The 18,807-nt window shown below is 52.5% G+C and overlaps 1 protein-coding gene across 2 annotated transcripts in view; it reads left to right on the top strand.

Moving 5' to 3' along the window:
* The window catches only part of CCNJL (cyclin J like), a 63,197-nt gene extending 47,206 nt beyond the window's left edge, over positions 1-15,991 (top strand). For both annotated transcript variants that reach the window (XM_023591344.3, XM_071210919.1), the window contains 3 exons: positions 10,817-11,119; positions 12,601-12,760; positions 13,913-15,991. In XM_023591344.3, coding sequence (XP_023447112.2) covers positions 10,817-11,119; positions 12,601-12,760; positions 13,913-14,330 — 881 coding nt within the window. In that variant the 3' untranslated portion in view covers positions 14,331-15,991. The remainder of the gene's footprint in view (positions 1-10,816; positions 11,120-12,600; positions 12,761-13,912) is intronic.
* Positions 15,992-18,807: the final 2,816 nt, after the last annotated feature.

Raw genomic sequence — 18,807 nt, 5'->3', positions numbered from 1 at the left:
TTCTTGCTCTGTCCCTGGCTGGCTCTCTTCCCCACATCACATCCCATCCAGAAACTCAACTGTCAGTGCTTCTGGGACTCAGACCCCAGGTTGATCTTGATTCCTGAGAGGTTTATAAAGAGCAAGTACTGGTCGAGGCTTGACGAGCTCCAGCTATTATTTTAAGCACATTAAGCCCTCATGTCATCCTCACCATAATTCTGTCTACTTCTCTTATTCCCATTTCCCAGACAGGGAATCACTTGCCACAGACCACACAGCCAGTAAGTGGGTCAGCCTGCACTGGACCTAGTGGTGGTCACAGCCCAAATGTGTGCTCTTCTCCAGATTAACAATACCTCCTCAGAGAGTCCTCGGAATCGTTTCCCATCTTCTCCCTCGGATTGCTCAAAATCTCTCTCCCCTAGTTCCTTGCAAAGACCCTTGTCTGCTGGATGCGTGAGCAGTGCCCACTTCAGGAAAGAGTAGGAAGTATCCTGCTTGCCTCCAATAACTACAAAAAGCTGGAGTTTGTTTTATTTTTTTTTAAGTGGGACATTCTCCTCCATTGTGGAAAATATCCTGCTAGAGAGTCGCTCCTTTGACTTGAATTCTATCATAGGAAGAAAAACTAAGATCTGTTGATCAAACAAATCTTTAGTAGAAAGACTGTGGAATTAAATTACTCTGCAGCATATGCAGAGGGGAGGGAAAAGACCAGGATATTGGATCACATATGGATGTGGTGAAAAGTGTAGCTAGATGGGGAGGGGGTGTAAGTAGCCCACATCCCCACAGCCATAGGGATTCCTCCACCCCAACAGATAGACTCATTATGAAGACTTTGTGGGGTTGCAGGGATTTTCATGACAATTTCTAAGGTTTCCTGCTTGTGCTATAGAAAGCTCTGGGCTTCGGAGGCATATATGCATTCATTTGGAAAAAAAAAAAGATTGAGTATTAACAGTATGCTAACGGTGCCAGGCGAAAGGGATCTACAGTGTTCTACCAGACAGATGTGTGCCCTGCCCTCGAGCAGCAGACAGCTGTCTTTGAATTTGCTTTCCCTTTCCAGCTGGGCAAGTCATTTAACCTTTCCAACTTCCGTTTGCATGTGTGAAACATCCCCAACCTACAAGGTGTGTGACATACCCCCAGCCTCACGGAGGTGTTACCTGACCTAGCTGGGGGGCACTTGTGAAGCCCAGTGTGTGGAGGCCGTCCCCGCCTCGGGCAGTACCCGAGCTGTGGCACCGCACTGCCCGCCCGCCTTTCTTTGAGAGCCAGTGGTGGTTCTTGAGGCCTCCCATGCATCAGGCCGGGGTGCAGCTGAGAACACCCCTGCCCCCTGGAGCTCACAGCCCAGGGCAGGATTCCCTGCTTCTTCCTAACCAGCCGGATGATCTGGGAAAGGCCCATCTGCCTCCTTCCCTGGCTGTGAGCCTTGAAACCACCAGCAGGAGGGGCAGAGTTCAGGGTGGCAGTCGGGAAGGAGGCTGGAGCAAATGTCAGCATCTGCGCTGGAGGCTTAGCCCTGCCAGTGGGAGTGGCGGGGGTGGGAAAGCCTTTGGTTGGGTTTATTTCCTCCTGTTTTTCAGAACCTGTAAGAAAATGTCTTCTAGCATCAGCTGCCAAGTCTTAACAGTTCATCTTCGCCCAACTGACAGGACTTTTATAGAAAGGTCCCACGTCTGGGATGCAGAGAATACTGTGTTCAATAATTATTAAATTACGAATAATTTAACATTCTGCTTTAATGTCTAGGGAGCACTTTATACCAGCCTATAAAGTGATTGCCCAAGGTCAGAGCAGGCATGGGAAGCCGGCACCTGAGCCTGAACTTGAGGCCTTAAGGGACGGCGTTTTGCCTGTTTCTGGCCAGGACCTCCTTGGAATCCTGGCTCGTCCCTTCACGAGCTCCATGGCCCTCATTGCTATCCTCAGGACCAAGCCAGAAATAAAGCTGGCGGGTTGCATTAAATGCCCAGCCTCCCCTTTTGGTGGCCCCTCCACTCCCCTCAGAGGAAGGAAGAATCTGGGGGAAAAGGGAATTAGCATCTGGAAGGTCTCCCCCACGCCTGGCCCGCCTGGGAGCTAATGGCCTGCCCTTCCACTCCTGAGATGTACATCCTGGCCCAGGCAGGGCTGCAGCTCTAGGGAAAACGCTTTCGACAAGAGCTTTCTCTTTGCCCTTGGGTCCCCGCCACCTCTATTGCCTGGTGTTTCCTACAGTTACTTGGAAAGGTGTCAGGTCCCACCTGGAGAGCCAAGCCACCACACATCTGAGGCCAGCTCTTCTCTGACCACCTCCCTGTCTTCCTTTAGCATCTGCACCTCACCAGGGAGGGCTGGCGCCCTGTGGGGTAGCCCAGGGGTCGCAATTCCTGATTGGATTTCCAGATGAAAAGGGGAGGGAGCCACTTTAAAACAGGATCCGAGAGTGGCCATTTGGGAGGGGAAACTAACTTTGCCTGTTTTTAGAAGCATTAATATTTTTAGGGGAGAAAAGTAGCTGGCTGTTGCTTTAAAACCTGGTTCTCTTTAGCCAGGAGACTTGGGGCAGTCATTGGGCTTATCTCTGAGCCTCAGTGTAGCATCTCAGTAGGCAGCAAGAAACCCTAAGAGTCTCTAAAACGGGGCTTGTGCTAACTGGGAGGCGGCATCAAGGAGCCTGTCTAGCCGACAGAGGGCGGCGCAGGGACCTGGGCGTCAGGAGTGGGTGACGGTAGTAGCACTTTTTACAGAATCCAGTTCTCTGCCGTTTACATTTTTGCTTAAGAATTTTTTTTTAAGGCAGCATAAATGATGATTGGAGCTGAGTAATGCATTCATGGGTGCTCCACTATACTATTTTCTCTAAAAAAAATTTTGTATGTTTAACAATTTCTAAAATAAAAAGTTGATGTGTGCTTGAAGCCATTGAGTGTATTGCTTCTCTTAAGATTGAAATGTCTCGCTTGTCTTCTCTCCATGTCACGTTTTTTAAAATGTTGGTGTGAGAACAATTCTTGATTCTCTAAAGTTAAACGAACTGGAGGAATGGTTTTAACCCATTCTACATAAAGACTTAGGGAATTTATCACGGAAGGCGATTAAGATTTCATAGTAGCAGCTTCACAGCGGAGACAGGCCGCCGTCAATAAAGCAGGCTTCCTCCCTGGAGCCTGCAGTGTGAACGTCTGGGTGGATCCTGGAAGCGCTCTCGGCAGGGAGGGCACAGGGCACAGCCGCTGGGCGTGCTGGAGGAAGCAGGCGGGCGCGTCCCAAGCCCCCGCGGCCGTCCAGCCTGCTCCTCCTTCTCAGCTCTGTGACGCCACGCAGGGCAGGGGTCGAGGCTCTGGTTTGGTCGCTGGTCCCGCCGCTTGGTGAGTGGCCGCACCTGGCCTCCATGTCTCACGTCTCGAGTCTCCACTGTACCGGATAACCGTGCCAGCCGGATGGGCAAGGACCAAACGCAGATATGCCAACCCCGCTGGGCAGTCAGGACGAGCAGCTGGGCCCGGCCGGCGCCTGGTGTCCAGGGAGTGCCGTGAAAGAACACCCGACGGACGCCCACCGGGCTGCCTCTGGAGCCCCTGCCCTCCCGCCGTTGCCACAGAGAGCCCCACCCTAAGTGTCCCCTCTTTAAAGCATCCAGGCCTCCTCCCCCATAATTCAGTAAGAGTTAATTAACAGATGATTAGGGTTACTGAATCCGTATATAGAGGCTTTTGTACTTATTTTTCAGTATATTATAGAATAGCCAATTTTAATACTTGACATTACTGTAACTAGTTAGATCATTCTCACCTTTGTTTATGGTTATTTCAAAACGAGGCTCACTGTTGTGTATATGTAATTTTTTTTTCTCTTTTTTTGAGAGACTGGGACCAGGGGTTGAACCCGGGATCTCATATGTGGGAAGCTGGTGCTCAACCACTGAGCCACATTGGCTCTCCTGAGTTGGTTTTTCCTCTCTTTGCTTATTGTTTTTAGGAGGCTCCAGGAATCAAACCCGGACCTCCCGTGTGGGAAGCCGGTGCTCGACCCCTTGAGCCACATCCCTGAGCCACGTCTGCTTCCTATACTTTCTATTGTGATGGTTATTCTAGACTGATCCTACCTTAGGTTACAGTTATTTGTAACTAGGTTCACCCTTGTGTATACTTACTATTGTGATAGTAATCACTCCACCCCCATTTGAATCTATGAAAGCCCTAATATCCTCAAACTCAGGAGGCAGGTTTTTATGCCCTTAGGCCACTGATCTCCTTTGCTATGTGCTGACAAATAAGCTCTTTCTCTCTTTGGGAGAAGAAAAAGTGTTGCTTCTCGTGGCCCTACTGCATTGACGGCAGGAAGCCTGTTTGGGCTGCCTCGAGGCTTGATTGCTAAAAGGGTAGGTGGTCGGGAAGTGTCCACATTGGCAGGAGGAAAGTTAGTCTTTGGTGGCCTTCCTGAAGCATGTGGGTCAACAGTCTCCTGCCACTGTGGCTTAGTTGGTGGTTAAGACTCATGGTCCAGCCGCTAAGTGACCTGGGACGAAGCCCCCCGCTTCTCTGAGCCAGCCCCTGGGAACGGTGGGAGGGGCCAGCCACGGTGGTTCACAATCACCGTCAGTACCAAGGCCATCCGTGCATGGGCCTGGCCTCGGAGTAAGTGCTTAATTTGGCTTTGGACTTGCATTGTTTTATAATCTTAAAAGTATGTTGATGGGGGAAAAATGTTGATGGGACTCCTGTTCAAATTTGGGACAGCGTGACCATTAAAAAAGAAAAACATAGATGGAATGATAGAATTTTTAAAAATCCCTTTTCAACCCCAATATAATAATTTATTCAGGAAAGTGCTAGCAAAAGGCTCTGGGTTCTGGGCTTCCAGGTTCTTAGCTAATGGCACATAGAAGAATTCAAAGACACACCATAGGGTAGGGAAGGAGTAGAGTTCATTAAGAAACAAGAAAACTAGAGAAGTAACAGGCTGAGACATAGACTGCAAGGGTGCGTGTAGGGCCCCAGGTCAGGCCTTTTTAAAGTCCTTCCTTCCCACTTTCATAATGTAGGGGACGGCAGCAGTTTGCTGCTCTGATTGGTTGTCCCACCTGTTAGGTCTCAGGGGCCAATGGTGAGGCCTTTTGTTTGAAGGTATGCAGGGTTTCCCCTTGACTCTGGAAAGAGTTCCAAATGGGATCTTGTAGCCAGGGTCTCACGGTAGTGTTGTCTGCTGGCCATGTTGTTTGTCAGCCATGATGTCTGCTGGCCATGTTGTTTGTCGGTCATATTGTTTGTCAGCCTTGTTGTTTGTCAGCCATGTTGGTTTTCGGTCATGTTGTCTGCCGGGTCTTCAGTCAGTCAGTCTTCAGTCAGTCTTCCCTTTTGCTGTGCTAATGTCCCTCAACTGGACCAGCAGTGGATGCCCAACCATTCAGTTTAAGATTCTTGGGAAATCTTGGGAAGTTTCAAAGTATCACAACACAAATGACTTACAGATTTCAAAGGGAAAATGGTAACTTTAAAATGGAAAGAAGGGGAAGCCGACTTGGCCCAGTGGTTAGGGTATCCGTCTACCATATGGGAGGTCCACGGTTCAAATCCCGGGCCTCTTTGACCCGTGTGGAGCTGGCCCACGTGCAGTGCTGATGTGCACAAGGAGTGCCATGCCACGCAGGGGTGTCCCCCGCATAGGGGAGCCCCACGTGCAAGGAACGTGCCCCGTAAGGAGAGCCGCCCAGCGTGAAAGAAAGTGCAGCCTGCCCAGGAATGGTGCCGCACATGGAGCGCTGACACAGCAAGATGATGCAACAAAAAGAAACACAGATTCCCATGCTGCGACAACAACAGAAGCGGACAAAGAAGAAGACGCAGCAAATAGACACAGAGAACAGACAACCAGGGCGGGCGGGGGCAGAGAAAGAAAGAAATCTTTTTTAAAAATAAATAAATAAAATGGAAAGAAGATCTAGTGCCACCTCCTTAACCAAGGAATCAGACTTGGCATCTGTACCATTATTAGGACACACTGACGTTCACTCCTGAGTTGAAGTACAAAACATCACTGCTATTTTTTTTACTCAAAAATGTGACCTGTATCTAATCATGGGGAAACAATCAGGTAGATCCAAAAGGTGGGACAATTTAGAAGATAGTTGGCCTGGATTTTTCCAAAGAGTCTGTGTCATGGGGGAAAAAATGGGACTAACAAGACATAACACAGTGTATAAAACCTTATTTGGATCCTGGATCCAAAACACAACCAAGGTTGCTATTTTAGTTTGCCATAGGGCTGCTGATGCAAAATACCTGAAATGGGTTGGCTTTTATAATGGGAATTTTATTTGAGGTTAAAGCTTATAGTTCTGAGGCCGTGAAATGTCCAGATCAAGCCACCATCAGAAATGCTTTCTCACCAGAGTCGGCTACTAGGGATCCTGGTGTCCTGCCACGTGGTGACCAGGCATACAGCAGGACTCGTCTCCCCAGCTTGAGCTGCTCCGTGGACCCAGCCCCCAGCGGCCTCTTTCTGTGCCTCTGTGCTCCGCTGGTTCCAAGCTCTGGGACCTCTCTCAGCCTCTTGAGGCTTCTCTGCCTTTCTGTAGCTATAGGTGAACCTAGAATCCTCTCTCACACATGGCCGGGTCAAAATGCAGAGCTCCCTTTTCCTTCGTGTCTCTGTGTTTTCGTTTATATAGGGCCTAGCGAGAGGGTGGAGACCCAGCCTGTGTCACACCTCACGGATGGACGTAGTCCAATCAAGAAGGCCCCACACCCGCAGGAATGGATCAGCTCAAAAAATTATCTTTCTTTTTGGGATTTATAAAAGAACTTCAAACTGTCACAGTTACAAAAGGCATTTGGGTACTGGTGGGGAAAGTCAGATGTGGACTGTTAGAAACTATTACTGAATTTACATTACTGTTCTTAGGATTGCTAATAGTATTAAGATTAGGTAGGAAGATGACCTTATTCTTAGGAGATGGATGCTGAGGTATTTAAAGGATATGTATCACATCTGCAACTTAATTTAAAATGGTTCAACCAGAAGGGAAGTGGATGTGGCTCAAGTGATAGAGCTTCCGTCTACCATATGGGAGGACCTGGGTTCAATCCCTGGGGCCTCCTGGTGAAAAAGAAGAAGAGAAAGTGTGCCCGTGCAGCAAGCCAGTGCCTGCACGAGTGCCCACGTGGGGAGCCAGCGCCCTGTGCAAGTGAGTCACGCAGCAAGATGATTACGCATCAAAAGAGAGACAAGGGGAGAGTCAAGGTGAAAAGCAGCAGAAACCAAGAACTGAGGTGGCACAATTGACAGGGAACCTTTCTCCCCATCAGCGGTCTCCAGGATTGAATCCTGGAGAATCCTAGAGGAAAGAAAATGACAAGAGAAGACAACGCAGATAGCAAAAACAGCAGGGCGGGTGGAGGGGAAGGGGGGAAGTAAATAAATAAATAAATCTTAAAAAAAAAAAAATGGTTCAACCAAAACAACATTTATAGACATACACACCCACACAGAGCAAAGGTGGCTGCATATTAACAGGGTGAATCTGGGTGAAGGATCTCTGTGTTTGTTTGTCCCATTCTTTCATCTTTTCTGTGGATTTAAAAATTTCAAAATGAAAGGTTGGGGTGGGGGCAGTATTTCCAAGAAGTCAGGGCGCCCGCCTGGCTCTTGTCTGATTTGGGAGGTCTCTGTCACCGCCCCTTGCCCGACCTGCCCGAAGGCTTCCCAGCCTCTGATGTCTGTGCCCTTTGGCAGTAAGGAGGAAGCAGCTGAGCAGCGGTTTGGGGGCCGAGGCGCTGGCGCCGGGGACAAGGGCCAGCCGCTCGCGGGCTTGGGAGGAGGGGGGGAAATGTCTGCTGAGCGGGGACAACAGGAAGCTCATAAAATCGTTTCAGGCTGTGAAATACATTGTGCCGGGGAAGAGCCGCTAAGCCGAGGTGGGCTGGCCTAAGAGCAAGGGCTCTGAGGTCAGCTTCTGGGTGTGGAAGCCGAGTTCTCTCTCCGGCTTTCGTCCCGAGCCTCTGGGGACCCTAATGGAACCTCCCTGGCAAGGTCCCCGAGGACCCCGTGTGTGTCCCACGCGCTGCTCAGTGCCTGGCCCGGCATGAGGACCTGGCACCTACCTGCCAAGCGCTTGGATTCTGCATGATCATTTAATCCTCCAGATGGTGCATATTCCTACACAGCAAGCAAATGGTGACGCGCTGTTAGGTCCAGGGCAAGGCGGTTGCGTTTCAGGCTCGGCCGCCCGGCCCTGGCTGCAGTGTGGTGGGTCCCTGCCCCCGCAGCGTGGGGAGTAGAGGGAGCAGGTGAATTCAGACCCCTCGGTAATCCTTGGCCCCTTCCTTTGGAGGGTAATCCTCTTGGGCCTGTTGCTGGGGGAAGGGCAGAGCTCTGAAAGGTTTGAAAACCACCCAGTGAAGGGAGGAAGCTAATCTGATTTAGCACATCTGCCAGTCATAATAGGTCGCTGGCTGCCAGCAGGGCTGTGGAAGGCTCGTTGCAGCTGGGGCTGTGACCTTCCCTGTGCTACCTTCTGCTCCGGAAAGAAAAGAGAGCTCATATCTACGTTGTGCATGGGAACAAGCTTAGCTCAATTCAGCAAGCACAAGGTTCAGGGAAATCTCCATTGATCATTTTGCAAAAGGTACTTATTTTTTCTTCCTTTTTAAATTGCACAAAGAATACATGATAATAGAGAAAGTAAGGGAATACAGGTAATCAGAGAGCATCAAAGAAACATTCAGATGAGAGACTCCTTCATTCATTCAGTGGATCTTTATCAGGCAGCTCTCCTGGGCCAGGCACTGCCTGGGTGTTGGGGGCACAGCAGTGAGTGGGTTGGACCCGGTTTCCGTCCTGCCCGGGCTTAGAGTCAGGTGCCAGCCGCAGGTAATAAACCAATAAATCTGAGTGTGAGAAGCGCCTTGGCGGGGGTCACGTGGTGGTGCCTGAGCTGAGCTGTGGAGAATAAGATGGGTGAGAGGAAGCGCACACCAGCTGGGGGAGGAGTCCCACGCCACTGGATCCTTGGCTGCGGGGCTGGGGCGGCCGCGGAGGCTGCAAGGCTGGGTCAGCCCAGCCTCCGCCAGCATTGCCTGCTGCACCAGAGGCTCTTCGCCCTTGGGCTGCTTTGACCTTGTGTTCACCAGCCAAGTTCCACACGTGTCTGCAAGAAAAGAGCAGGTGTGTGCAGGGGAGGTGCCGCCGTGCCAGTGGGGCTGGGGGGCTGTGAGCCCCACTGTCCACGGTCCTGGACATTTCCCCGCACTCAGCTCCTACCCGTCAGAGACCGGAGCTCCACTGCGTGCCGTCTTTACCCACTTGGTGGACTGCTGCCAGGTTGTCTGAGGAAATGGGGACCCTGGCCTTCGCACAGTCAGCTTTCACGACACAGCAACACATTTAGAGGCCTTACCCAGGAGTGTGTCGTACCTGCTGTAGGGACAGCCTGCAGTGGTGACTTCCTTATCTGTCCCGCAAAGCACAGGGTTACTGAGAACTGGGTCGGGAGGCACGAGCAGTTGCGAGCAGGTGTGTGGGAGCTTTGTTTGTTCCTTGCGCGTTGCAGATGTGTGCTTTGAGCTCAGCCGAGCCGGCCCGCTGCCTCCTCTGAGCCCCTTGTCTGCCCCCAGCAAGGTCGGGCTCGGAGGACAAAGGTGACCAGACCAAGGCCAGACCCTGGCAGGGCTCAGCATGGGAGGTGGGGGTCAGACAGGCTATTGGGACTGCGGTCAGGGGAGGCTTCCCCGAGGCGGTGCCTTTGAGGGCCAAGGCCCAGGCCGAGTCTGAGGAAGGGAGTTTCAGGCAGTGGGCCCACCTAGGCAGAGGCTGGCGGTGAGGAGAGCTCGGTGCTCCCGAGAGCTGCAGGCCCTGGAGTCCACAGCCGGGGGCGGGCGGCCCTCCAGGGGCGAGGAGCGTGGAGGCTGGAGGGGTCCCCGGCGACCCCGCCCTCAGCCCCCCAGATGTTGGCCCTCGGGGCACGCAGGCCTGACTCCTGCCGCCAGCAGTGCCCACTGACCTGAGGGCTTTTCTCTGGCCCCTGAACCCCCTTCTGCCTGTGCAGGGAGGGCCAGAAGTGCCAGGTCAGTATCGGCCCCTGGGAGCCTGCCACGGTGGTGGCTGCCAGCGGTTGGTGTATAAATGCCTCTGTTCCCTTGACCTTGGGCGGGTTTCCCCACGGCTCCTGCTTTGTCCTTTTTCTCAGAATTCCCCAGCAAGGTTCAGCTTCAGTGCCCATGGTGGTGACGTGCTTAATGAGGCACCTTACTGGCTCCCCCCCTTTCCTGTCTATTTCCCCGACCTACTGGTGAATCCCGGGCTCACCTCCCAAGTGCACTGGTCCAGAGGGACCCCAAACTGAGACCCCATTTGAAGAGACTAAGTGGGCAACCATTGAAGGGCTTTTACAGCTCTGGAGGGACAGGCTGACGCTTGCAAGGTCATTCTGACTCCGGCCCAGTTGACTTGGTGAGGGCAGGACAGGGAGCCGCCTCATTTCTGATGCTATTAATTGAGCACCTTCTGTGTTCTGGATGCTGGCCTCAGCGTTTGGTATGATTTTTCCATTGAATCTAACAAGCCTTATGAGGTATAGGCTCCATTATTAACCTACTTACAGTTAAGAGAACTGAAGCACAGAGAGGGTGAGACACCTGTCCATGGTCACACAGCTGGAAGTGATGGCATGTGGCTTCAGGCCCAGGAGTGACAGATGCAGAATGTCTGCTTTGAAACCCCCAGCCCTCTGGCCTTTCTGCTTTCAGTCCTCTGTGCCAGTGCCCGTCCAGACATGGTTGGTCTTAAGCTTTCTGGGTACAGGCCAGTACTGCCTTCTAGTAACTTCTGCCTCTCCCCCCAGGTAAGTTCGAGGATAGGGAAGACCATGTACCCAAGTTGGAGCAGATAAACAGCACGAGGATCCTGAGTAGCCAGAACTTCACCCTCGCCAAGAAGGAGCTGCTGAGCACGGAGCTGCTGCTGCTGGAGGCCTTCGGCTGGAACCTGTGCCTGCCCACGCCCGCCCACTTCCTGGATTACTACCTCTTGGCCTCCGTCAGCCAGAAGGACCACCACTGCCATAGCTGGCCCACCACCTGCCCCCGCAAGACCAAAGAGTGCCTCAAGGAATACGCCCATTACTTCCTGGAGGCCACCCTCCAAGGTGAGGGCAGCGGGGAGGCCCGGCCCAGGTCAGGACCCCTCGCCCCTTCCTCGCCCACACAGGGGCCACCCAGAGGCACGCCGCCCGGCGAGGGCCTTCGGTACTGACGGCGGCCTATCCGCCCAGGCCTTGCCTTCGGCAGAGAAGGAACGAAGGGATGAGCAGAGAAGAGGCGAGGAGTCGCCCAGTGTGCCACTATCAGTGCGTGAAAGAGACCCAGTCCCCGGCACACCCGAGGCAACCTGTGCCCTCCACACTACAGATTACCTTTCTCCCGGTAACTGGGAACACTGCAGATGATTTAACTAGCCCAGAGCCACAGGCAGGTCGTCCTGCAGAGCTGGCTCCTCCAGATAAGATAGGGGAGAGATTCCGTCCGTGCCTGCTTTAGCAGTAAAGGTTCCCCTGTTTGGGGGTTCTTCTTTGAAACCCACTCCCCCCAGTGTTTTAAAATGTAATTGTTTCATTATTGGTAAAATGCTGGGCCAAAAGTACTGTGGATCCAATCATCCAACAGCCTACCACCAACCAAAATGGTCATGAGTAGCAATAGCAATGCTAGAGACAACGAGCATTAATTGAGCACTTATGTGTGCTGGCGCCTGCTTCAGTGCTCGGCATATGTTATTTCACTTGAACCTCACGAAAACCCCTCAGGAAAGTAATTCCTATTTTACAAATGAGGAGATTGGTGCACAAGAGAGGAGGTCCCTTAGGAAAGGCCATTGCCAGGGCTTGACCCTGGGAGTCTGTGACTGTGGCTCTCCCTGGAACCGTTACTGATATGGGAAAAGGCGCAAGTTGAAGTCACTGAAAATCCTGAACAACCAAGGGCCACGTTATGACCATCTGATAACCGAACATCGTTCAGGAAGGCGGTGGGAATTTCAGCTGTTTGCCTCCGTGTGTTCCTAGGGCCAGCGTTGCCCTGTTGCCAGGCATCTTAGCAGAACATTGAGCATCCCCAGTAAACCTAAGTGAAGGGCCGTTTCTCGTTTAAGAATATCAGACCCTTGTAGCCGTTCATTCATTCATTCATTCATTCAACAGAATTTTTTCCTTGCCTGTGCTGAGCCAGGCATTATTGTTACTAGTTGATAAGGCCCGTAGTCATACCTGGAAATGGAAGCCTTTGAAATGGCAGGTCAGCCACCCCTAATAACGACAGAAAGGACGCATGTTTTACAGCCCATCACCAGGCCCCTTGCAGCTGCCTGACAGCCTTGAGCAATATTTTGAAAATTGCCAGTGTTGGCCAACATCAGAAATCCTGGATTAAGAGTCAGGGCGTTTAATATTTAAGAGTGGAACTGCATGCCATTTCTAATTTTTCATCCTATGTATAGCACAGCAGCGAACAGCCTTGAATCTTAACTATTTGTAATTCCCAGAAGGGCCCTGCAGGAGAGGCACCGGAACACTGGAACACTGAGGTAGAGGCTTTTCTTTTTGGTGCTGAATTCCCTCTGATTCTCTTTCAGATCACATTTTCTACAAATTCCAGCCCTCCGTGGTTGCTGCAGCCTGCGTTGGGGCCTCTAGGATTTGCCTGCAGCTTTCTCCCTACTGGACCAGAGACCTGCAGAGGATCTCCAACTACTCGCTGGAGCATCTCAGCACGTGCATCGAAATCCTGCTGGTGTAAGTCCCTCTCCTGAGTGACTTCCCGAGGTCTGGGGCTTGTGGCGGTTGCCCAGCTAAAGTGTCTCATGGGAAACACCCTTGGTGACTCCTGATCAAACCGGGGTAGAGGGAATTGGATCCCTCCAATTTTCCATTTTTAAGGTCAAGGAACCAGGGAGAAGAGGGCTATGTGCACATCCTTCCAAATGTCGGGCTGCTGGATGCGAGTCCAGGTATAATCTTGTAATCGCATTGGAGCACTCTCACGTGGAGTTACTTTTTGCAGACATGGCCACAAAGCCAGTGTGTCAGAGAAGATGCTTAAAGGACCTAACACCGTGAGATTGATGTTGGGTGCCAAGAGCTCCGTAGCGACCGCAGGGAGCACAGCTCCTAGGTGGCCACGCTCCCTCCACCCACGAGTAGTGGCAAATCCCGGACGCTGGACGGACAGGCCAGTGGGCCAGGCTGGGCGAAGCGAAGGCCAGCAGGACCCTGGAGAGCCCCCTCTCCGCTTCCTTATGGGGGAACCTGTGCGAGTGGCAGCCTTTGTCGCATCCCTCCGAATGTCAGTCCTGCTGCTTAGCCCTTATTTTGACATCTGAGCTTTAAAGAAGGTTCCCGTGTCAGGTGTGAGTCCCAACGGGTGGCTGGAGACCCAGCCAGAGGCCTGGCCTCCTCCCCTTGGGTTCCCCTTCACAGAGAAGCAGGCCTCCGAGGGCAGCTTGCTGGGGAGCTGAGAGCTCAGGATGGCCGAGCGAGGGATGGGGCCAGGCCCAGAAGTCCTTGAAGGCAGAGGTTATGCTCGGGCCAGCACCCTGAGTGCCCTCCGCACCAGGCATTCTGCCAGGGAGCAGACCACCGGCTCCCTCCCTCGCGGAGCTGGCACGAGGGCCCAGATGGGAGCCAGGAAGCTGTCGCCTGGCATGTTGAATGCTGCGATGGGAAGTGCAGGTGCTGTGGGGACAGCTCACCTGGCCTCGAGGGGGCAAGAGAGGTTCGCTGGAGGCAGCGAGAGTGCAGCCGGCGAAGGGCTGGGAAGGGCACTGGCCGGGCGAGGTCCCGGGGTACCGGAGCTCGCACCCTCCTCCTCGAGGCACCCAAGGGTTCGCTCAGGAGCCTGACGTGTGGCCTCAGCGTCCAACTCTCACCCTGGTCCTTTCCTTGCAGAGCTTACGACAACGTCCTCAAGGATGCCGTTGCGGTCAAGAGCCAGGCCCTGGCGATGGTGCCCGGCACGCCCCCAGCCCCCACCCAGGTGCTGTTCCAGCCGCCCGCCTACGCCCCCCTCGGCCAGCCGCCGGCCCTGCCTCCGTTCCTGAGCCCCGTGCAGGACCTGTGCCTGGCCTACCGGGACTCGCTGCAGCTGCCCCGCTCAGGCGCCCTGCTCGCGGGGAGCACCGGCCCGGCCCTCCACGCCCCGTGCCCCGCCCTCCAGCCCCTGGACCTGTGTCCCGTGCCCCTGCCCGCACCCCTCAGCGTGCAGATGGCCATCGCCACCGAGCCCAGGCACTACCTGGCCGCCACCTACGGAAGCAGCTACTTCAGCGGGAGCCACGCCTTCCCCACGGGCTGTTTCGACAGATAGAGCAGCTTCAGGTCGCGTAGGGAGGCCTTGGGCACCCGAGGGAGGCAAGTGGGAAGCCGTTGCCTCAGAGCCTCGCTGACCTCGAACGAGGGTCTGTGCTCTTTTTCAATAAAACTGACCCAGAGTGAAACATTCAATGGCATACCTCACCCGAGAGCCTTCCGCTAAAAGAAGCAGCTTCCGCACGGGGGCAGCTGGGGCGGCTTGGTGACTGTCGCCTCAAGCAGGGGGCCTATTAAAGACTTCTGGTGCAAGGCCACGAGACTGGGAGCTGGACGTAGACCCCCGGCCCACAAGCCTGTCGTTTTTAGGATCAAAGACTTCTTCACTCTTTGCTGATGGCAGCTACAGCACTGAGAAAAAGCAGGGGCCGCCAGCAGGTTCTCAGGACCCCTGGAAAATGCTGTATTGGGTGCTTTTCTTTTCCCTGGCTCCCTCCGGAGGGGCCTGTGTGCGTGTGTCTGTCCCCTCGCGTTTGGCTTCAAGGTCTTTGTTCTTGAACCTAAAATCTTGCTCAGCCTTTTAGATATTTCACGTGCTGCTTCTTCCCGAAGTGACCTAGCCTTTTGTTCAGTAAGATGTCTTGTTTACATACTGTATCAGGGATTTTATGATACTTGAAAATTCCTTAGGAGAAAAAAATTTTTTTTCGACAACCACACTGCCTGTCCCAGGCGAGGGTCGGAGGTTTTAACCTGCCTTGTGGCTGATCTGTGGTTAAAAACAGCTCCCACTGAAGAGCGTGTGGTCAGGGAGGACCACTTTCTAGACTCTCGGTTCCAGATGATTCCAGGTCTTGGATGCTGTGCTCACTGGTAGAATTTCGATAATCACCCAGAGGAAGAAGGTTGTTGGAAGATGGACAAAGGTTTAAAACAAAACAACCCTACCTTGCCTTTGCCACATATAGCATGTAAAGTTAAAACCAAGCCTCGGCTTTGTATTTGACTAAGAGCGAAAGATGATCATATGGGATATTTGCTTAATGCCAACTGTGTGTGGGGGTTGGGGCGTACATGGGTATGTGAGACAACCTTTGATATGCAAGATTGTTTGGATCAAAGCCAGTATTTGGGTGTCCACAGCGCGAGGGCTCTCAGGAAGACTCTTGTAACCATGTGCAATATGTTTTTATTCTAACTTGCGGCTTGCATGTTCTTTTGGTTGGTTGGGCGTCAGGGCACACATTGTTTGCCCGTTAGAACTGAGAGGTGCAAAGGACCATAAAAGCATTTTTGTTGTTGTTTTGTTTAAGAGGAACCTTGGTTTCCTCGACTCAGTTGCTGTCCAGGAGACTGGCAGGGGCCCACGCTGCTGAGTCGGATCCAGAGGTGGGACGGGTCCCCTCTGCCTCCCGGTGAAGTTTTTCAGAGAAGACAAAAGCCTGAACACGGAAACAGAATAAGAAACGAGACTGTGCCTGGATAAGGTGCTGCCGCTCTGTCGAACTAGCATAAGAAGCTGCAGTTCGTGTGTTGTTTTTCTCTTTTTCCTTTGCCGACCTCCTATTTATGTGCAACTGGTTCGGATTCTGAGTTCTTGTATCTGTCTGCTCTGGGGCTGTGGCCGGTGAGGACCCCGATCCCCAGTCGAGCCTCTGGCCAGTCCAGCCCCAGGGAACAGTGTCCACAATAAATGCTCACTTGTTATGTGTCTCTCGGGTCTCGTCCTGGGCTTCTCCTTCCAGGCCTGCCCCTCCCTCCCTCTCCCACATCTGCCCCAGTCGGTGTCTCCGCTCATGCCAAGAGGTGGTGAGAGGTGGGTAGCAGCACGGCTGGCTCTTCTTTAAGTGGGGTCTTGCCCTCTGAGTTGGAGCTGGGCCGCTGTGGACACTACGTGGACAACAGGAGTGGGTGAGGGCTGGCTTCCCAGCTCCACCACTTGCTGGCTGTGGGGAGACAGTTGACCCAACCTCTCTGAGGCTCCGTCTTCCCACCTGTTAAAACAGGGTGATGATAACATTTGCCTTGTACGTTTCTCTTGAGGACTAAGTGACGGAATGCACCTTAAAGGCCAGTATCTTGAAAATAAAAGAAAAAAAAAGATAATTACTATATTTCTTCAAACAAGATCTACTGTAAAATGTACCATTATTTTATATACCGACAAGAAAAAAATAACTGCCAATTATTTGGCACAGTACCTGTGACACAGTACCTAAGATAGCATTGATTATATCACATTCTTATTTCAAACATGCTAAAACATGGGAATACATGTGTCTTGAAATCTACAGAAAGTAGCATTAGCTATTAGGAAGAGTCAGATTCCTACTCTGTCCTGCAGGGAGGTCCCACTGGAGAAGTCCTGCCCTCTGCTCCACCAGGGTCCCTCAGTGGAACCGCCCCAGGGAGCGGGTGTCACTGTGAAGCTGAGAGATGGTTGCTCAACGCAGGTGCCTGGATTAGGATGGGGAGGAGGAGGCTAAAGTCCAGACCTGGAAGAGTGTTTGGGAGCCACGTGCGTTGGCCGCCAGGAGCTGGGGACGCAACTCAACATCTCCCGTGTGCAGGGTCCTAGGCCGGAGGCGCGAGCTTTTGAGGGTTTGAAGACAGCGCGAGTGTCTTGGTTTTCCCAAGCCCACCCACCTCACGCTGGGTAAATCCTTCCTCTTTGGGCTCCAGTTTCCCTCTCCATTACGGTTGAGTTGATGGGTGGCTTTGAGCTCTGGTGAGGCTGAGCCACAGGCGCCCTGGGCCCTGCCTGCCATCAACTAGAAGCATCCACTTGTATTTCTCCTCGTATTTCTTCCTCACAGCCGAGTTCCACGTAGGAGTTTGTTAGTTTGCCTCCGGAGCTTGGGGCAGAGTGGCAGGAAGGTGAGGAAAGTTTGAAAAAGCACAGTGATGAACTTAGAGGCCCTTCCAAGGCTGATGTCCCCTGATAGAACCCGGAGATTTTTATACTTTAGCGAGCTTTCCACACCAGGGGTGGGGCCCTATCTGCATTTTTAACCAGATCCCCAGAGATTCAGATGCCCAGTTTCTTTGACAATCCAAGTGAAGTGTTGAATGTAGAGCCTGGTTTCCAGACTCAAAGAAAGAGAGTATGGGTTCTTTCTTTTCCCAGCTGTGTGATGGGTTGGAATATTTAGTCTCATTTCCCAAGGAGACCCTGCTCTCTTCCAGACTTCACATTGTCAATATCTGATTTAGAGTTAGGGTCCACATGCACTCCCCACCGCTCTTTGTTCCCACTCTGCTTTTCTCCTTTAACTCTTGCATGGCTTGTTCCTCATCCTTCAGGTCAGTGATTCTCAACCTGGGTCAGTTTTGCTACCCAGGAAACGTTTAGTAGTGTTTGGAGACATTTTTCAATGTCAAAACTGAGGGGAGGGAAGCGGACTTGGCCCAGTGGTCCCCGGTTCAAACCCCGGGCCTCCTTGACCCGTGTGGAGCTGGCCCATGCGCAGTGCTGATGCGCACAAGGAGTGCCCTGCCACACAGGGGTGTCCCCCGCATAGGGGAGCCCCACGGGCAAGGAGTGCACCCTGTAAAGACAGCCACCCAGCGCAAAAGAAAGTGCAGCCTGCCCAGGAATGGCACCACCCACACAGAGAGCTGACACAAGATGACGCACCAAAAAGAAACACATATTCCCGTGCCGCTGACAACAGAAGAGGGCACAGAAGAATACACAGCGAATGTATACAGAGAGCAGACAACCAGGGTGGGGGGAGCGGAGGGGAGAGAAATAAATAATCTTTAAATATATATATATATATTTTTTTTTTTTTAAACTGAGGGGAGCGGATGTAGCTCAGTGGCTGAGCACCTACTTCCCATGTATGAGGTCCTGGGTTTAATCTCTTGTACCTCCTAAAAACAACTGATGGTGGGGGTTGGCTACTGGCATCTAACGGGTTAAAGGCTAGGGATGCTGCTAAACCTCCTGCAAGGCTTAGGACAGTCGCCCACCCGCAAGGAAGAATTATCTGCCCCAAAATGGCAGTACTGTTGCTGTTAAGAAACCCTGCCTTCTGTCACAGCGCACGTCGCCGCCCTCAGAGGCGGCTGTGGTGACCCTCGTCACTCTTAACCCCCCTTATTTTTTTCATGGCTGTAAAAACCATCTGAAATGGTCTCGTTACTTTGTTTACTTGTGCTTGCTTAATGGCTGTGCCCTACACCAGCCTCCCTGTCCCCCCAGAGTATAAACTCCTGGAGGTGGTGGCAGTAATAGCAGCAGCTGGCATTTTTGAGCATTGGCTGGTTTTTGTGCTAGGACATTGCTCATGCTTCTTTTCATCATCTAACAACCCTACAAGGTAGGTAACTTATTAGCTGTAGTTTATAGATCAGAAAATGGGTATTCCTAAAGACTACAGTAGTAAAGGAAGTAAAGTAGTAAAGGAAGGAGCCCTGATTCCTTCCATTCGAGGCAGTTGGAACCTCTGGGGCCGCTCTTTGCTGCCTGAATCGAGGTTTTCGAATGGATGAGTGAAAGGCTCTGTGGCTGTCTGGGCTGGCTGCCCACT

This window comes from Dasypus novemcinctus, chromosome 2 (assembly GCF_030445035.2).
Source record: "Dasypus novemcinctus isolate mDasNov1 chromosome 2, mDasNov1.1.hap2, whole genome shotgun sequence".
Taxonomy (NCBI): Eukaryota; Metazoa; Chordata; class Mammalia; order Cingulata; family Dasypodidae; genus Dasypus; species Dasypus novemcinctus.
This window is presented reverse-complemented; position numbering and strand designations above follow the sequence as displayed.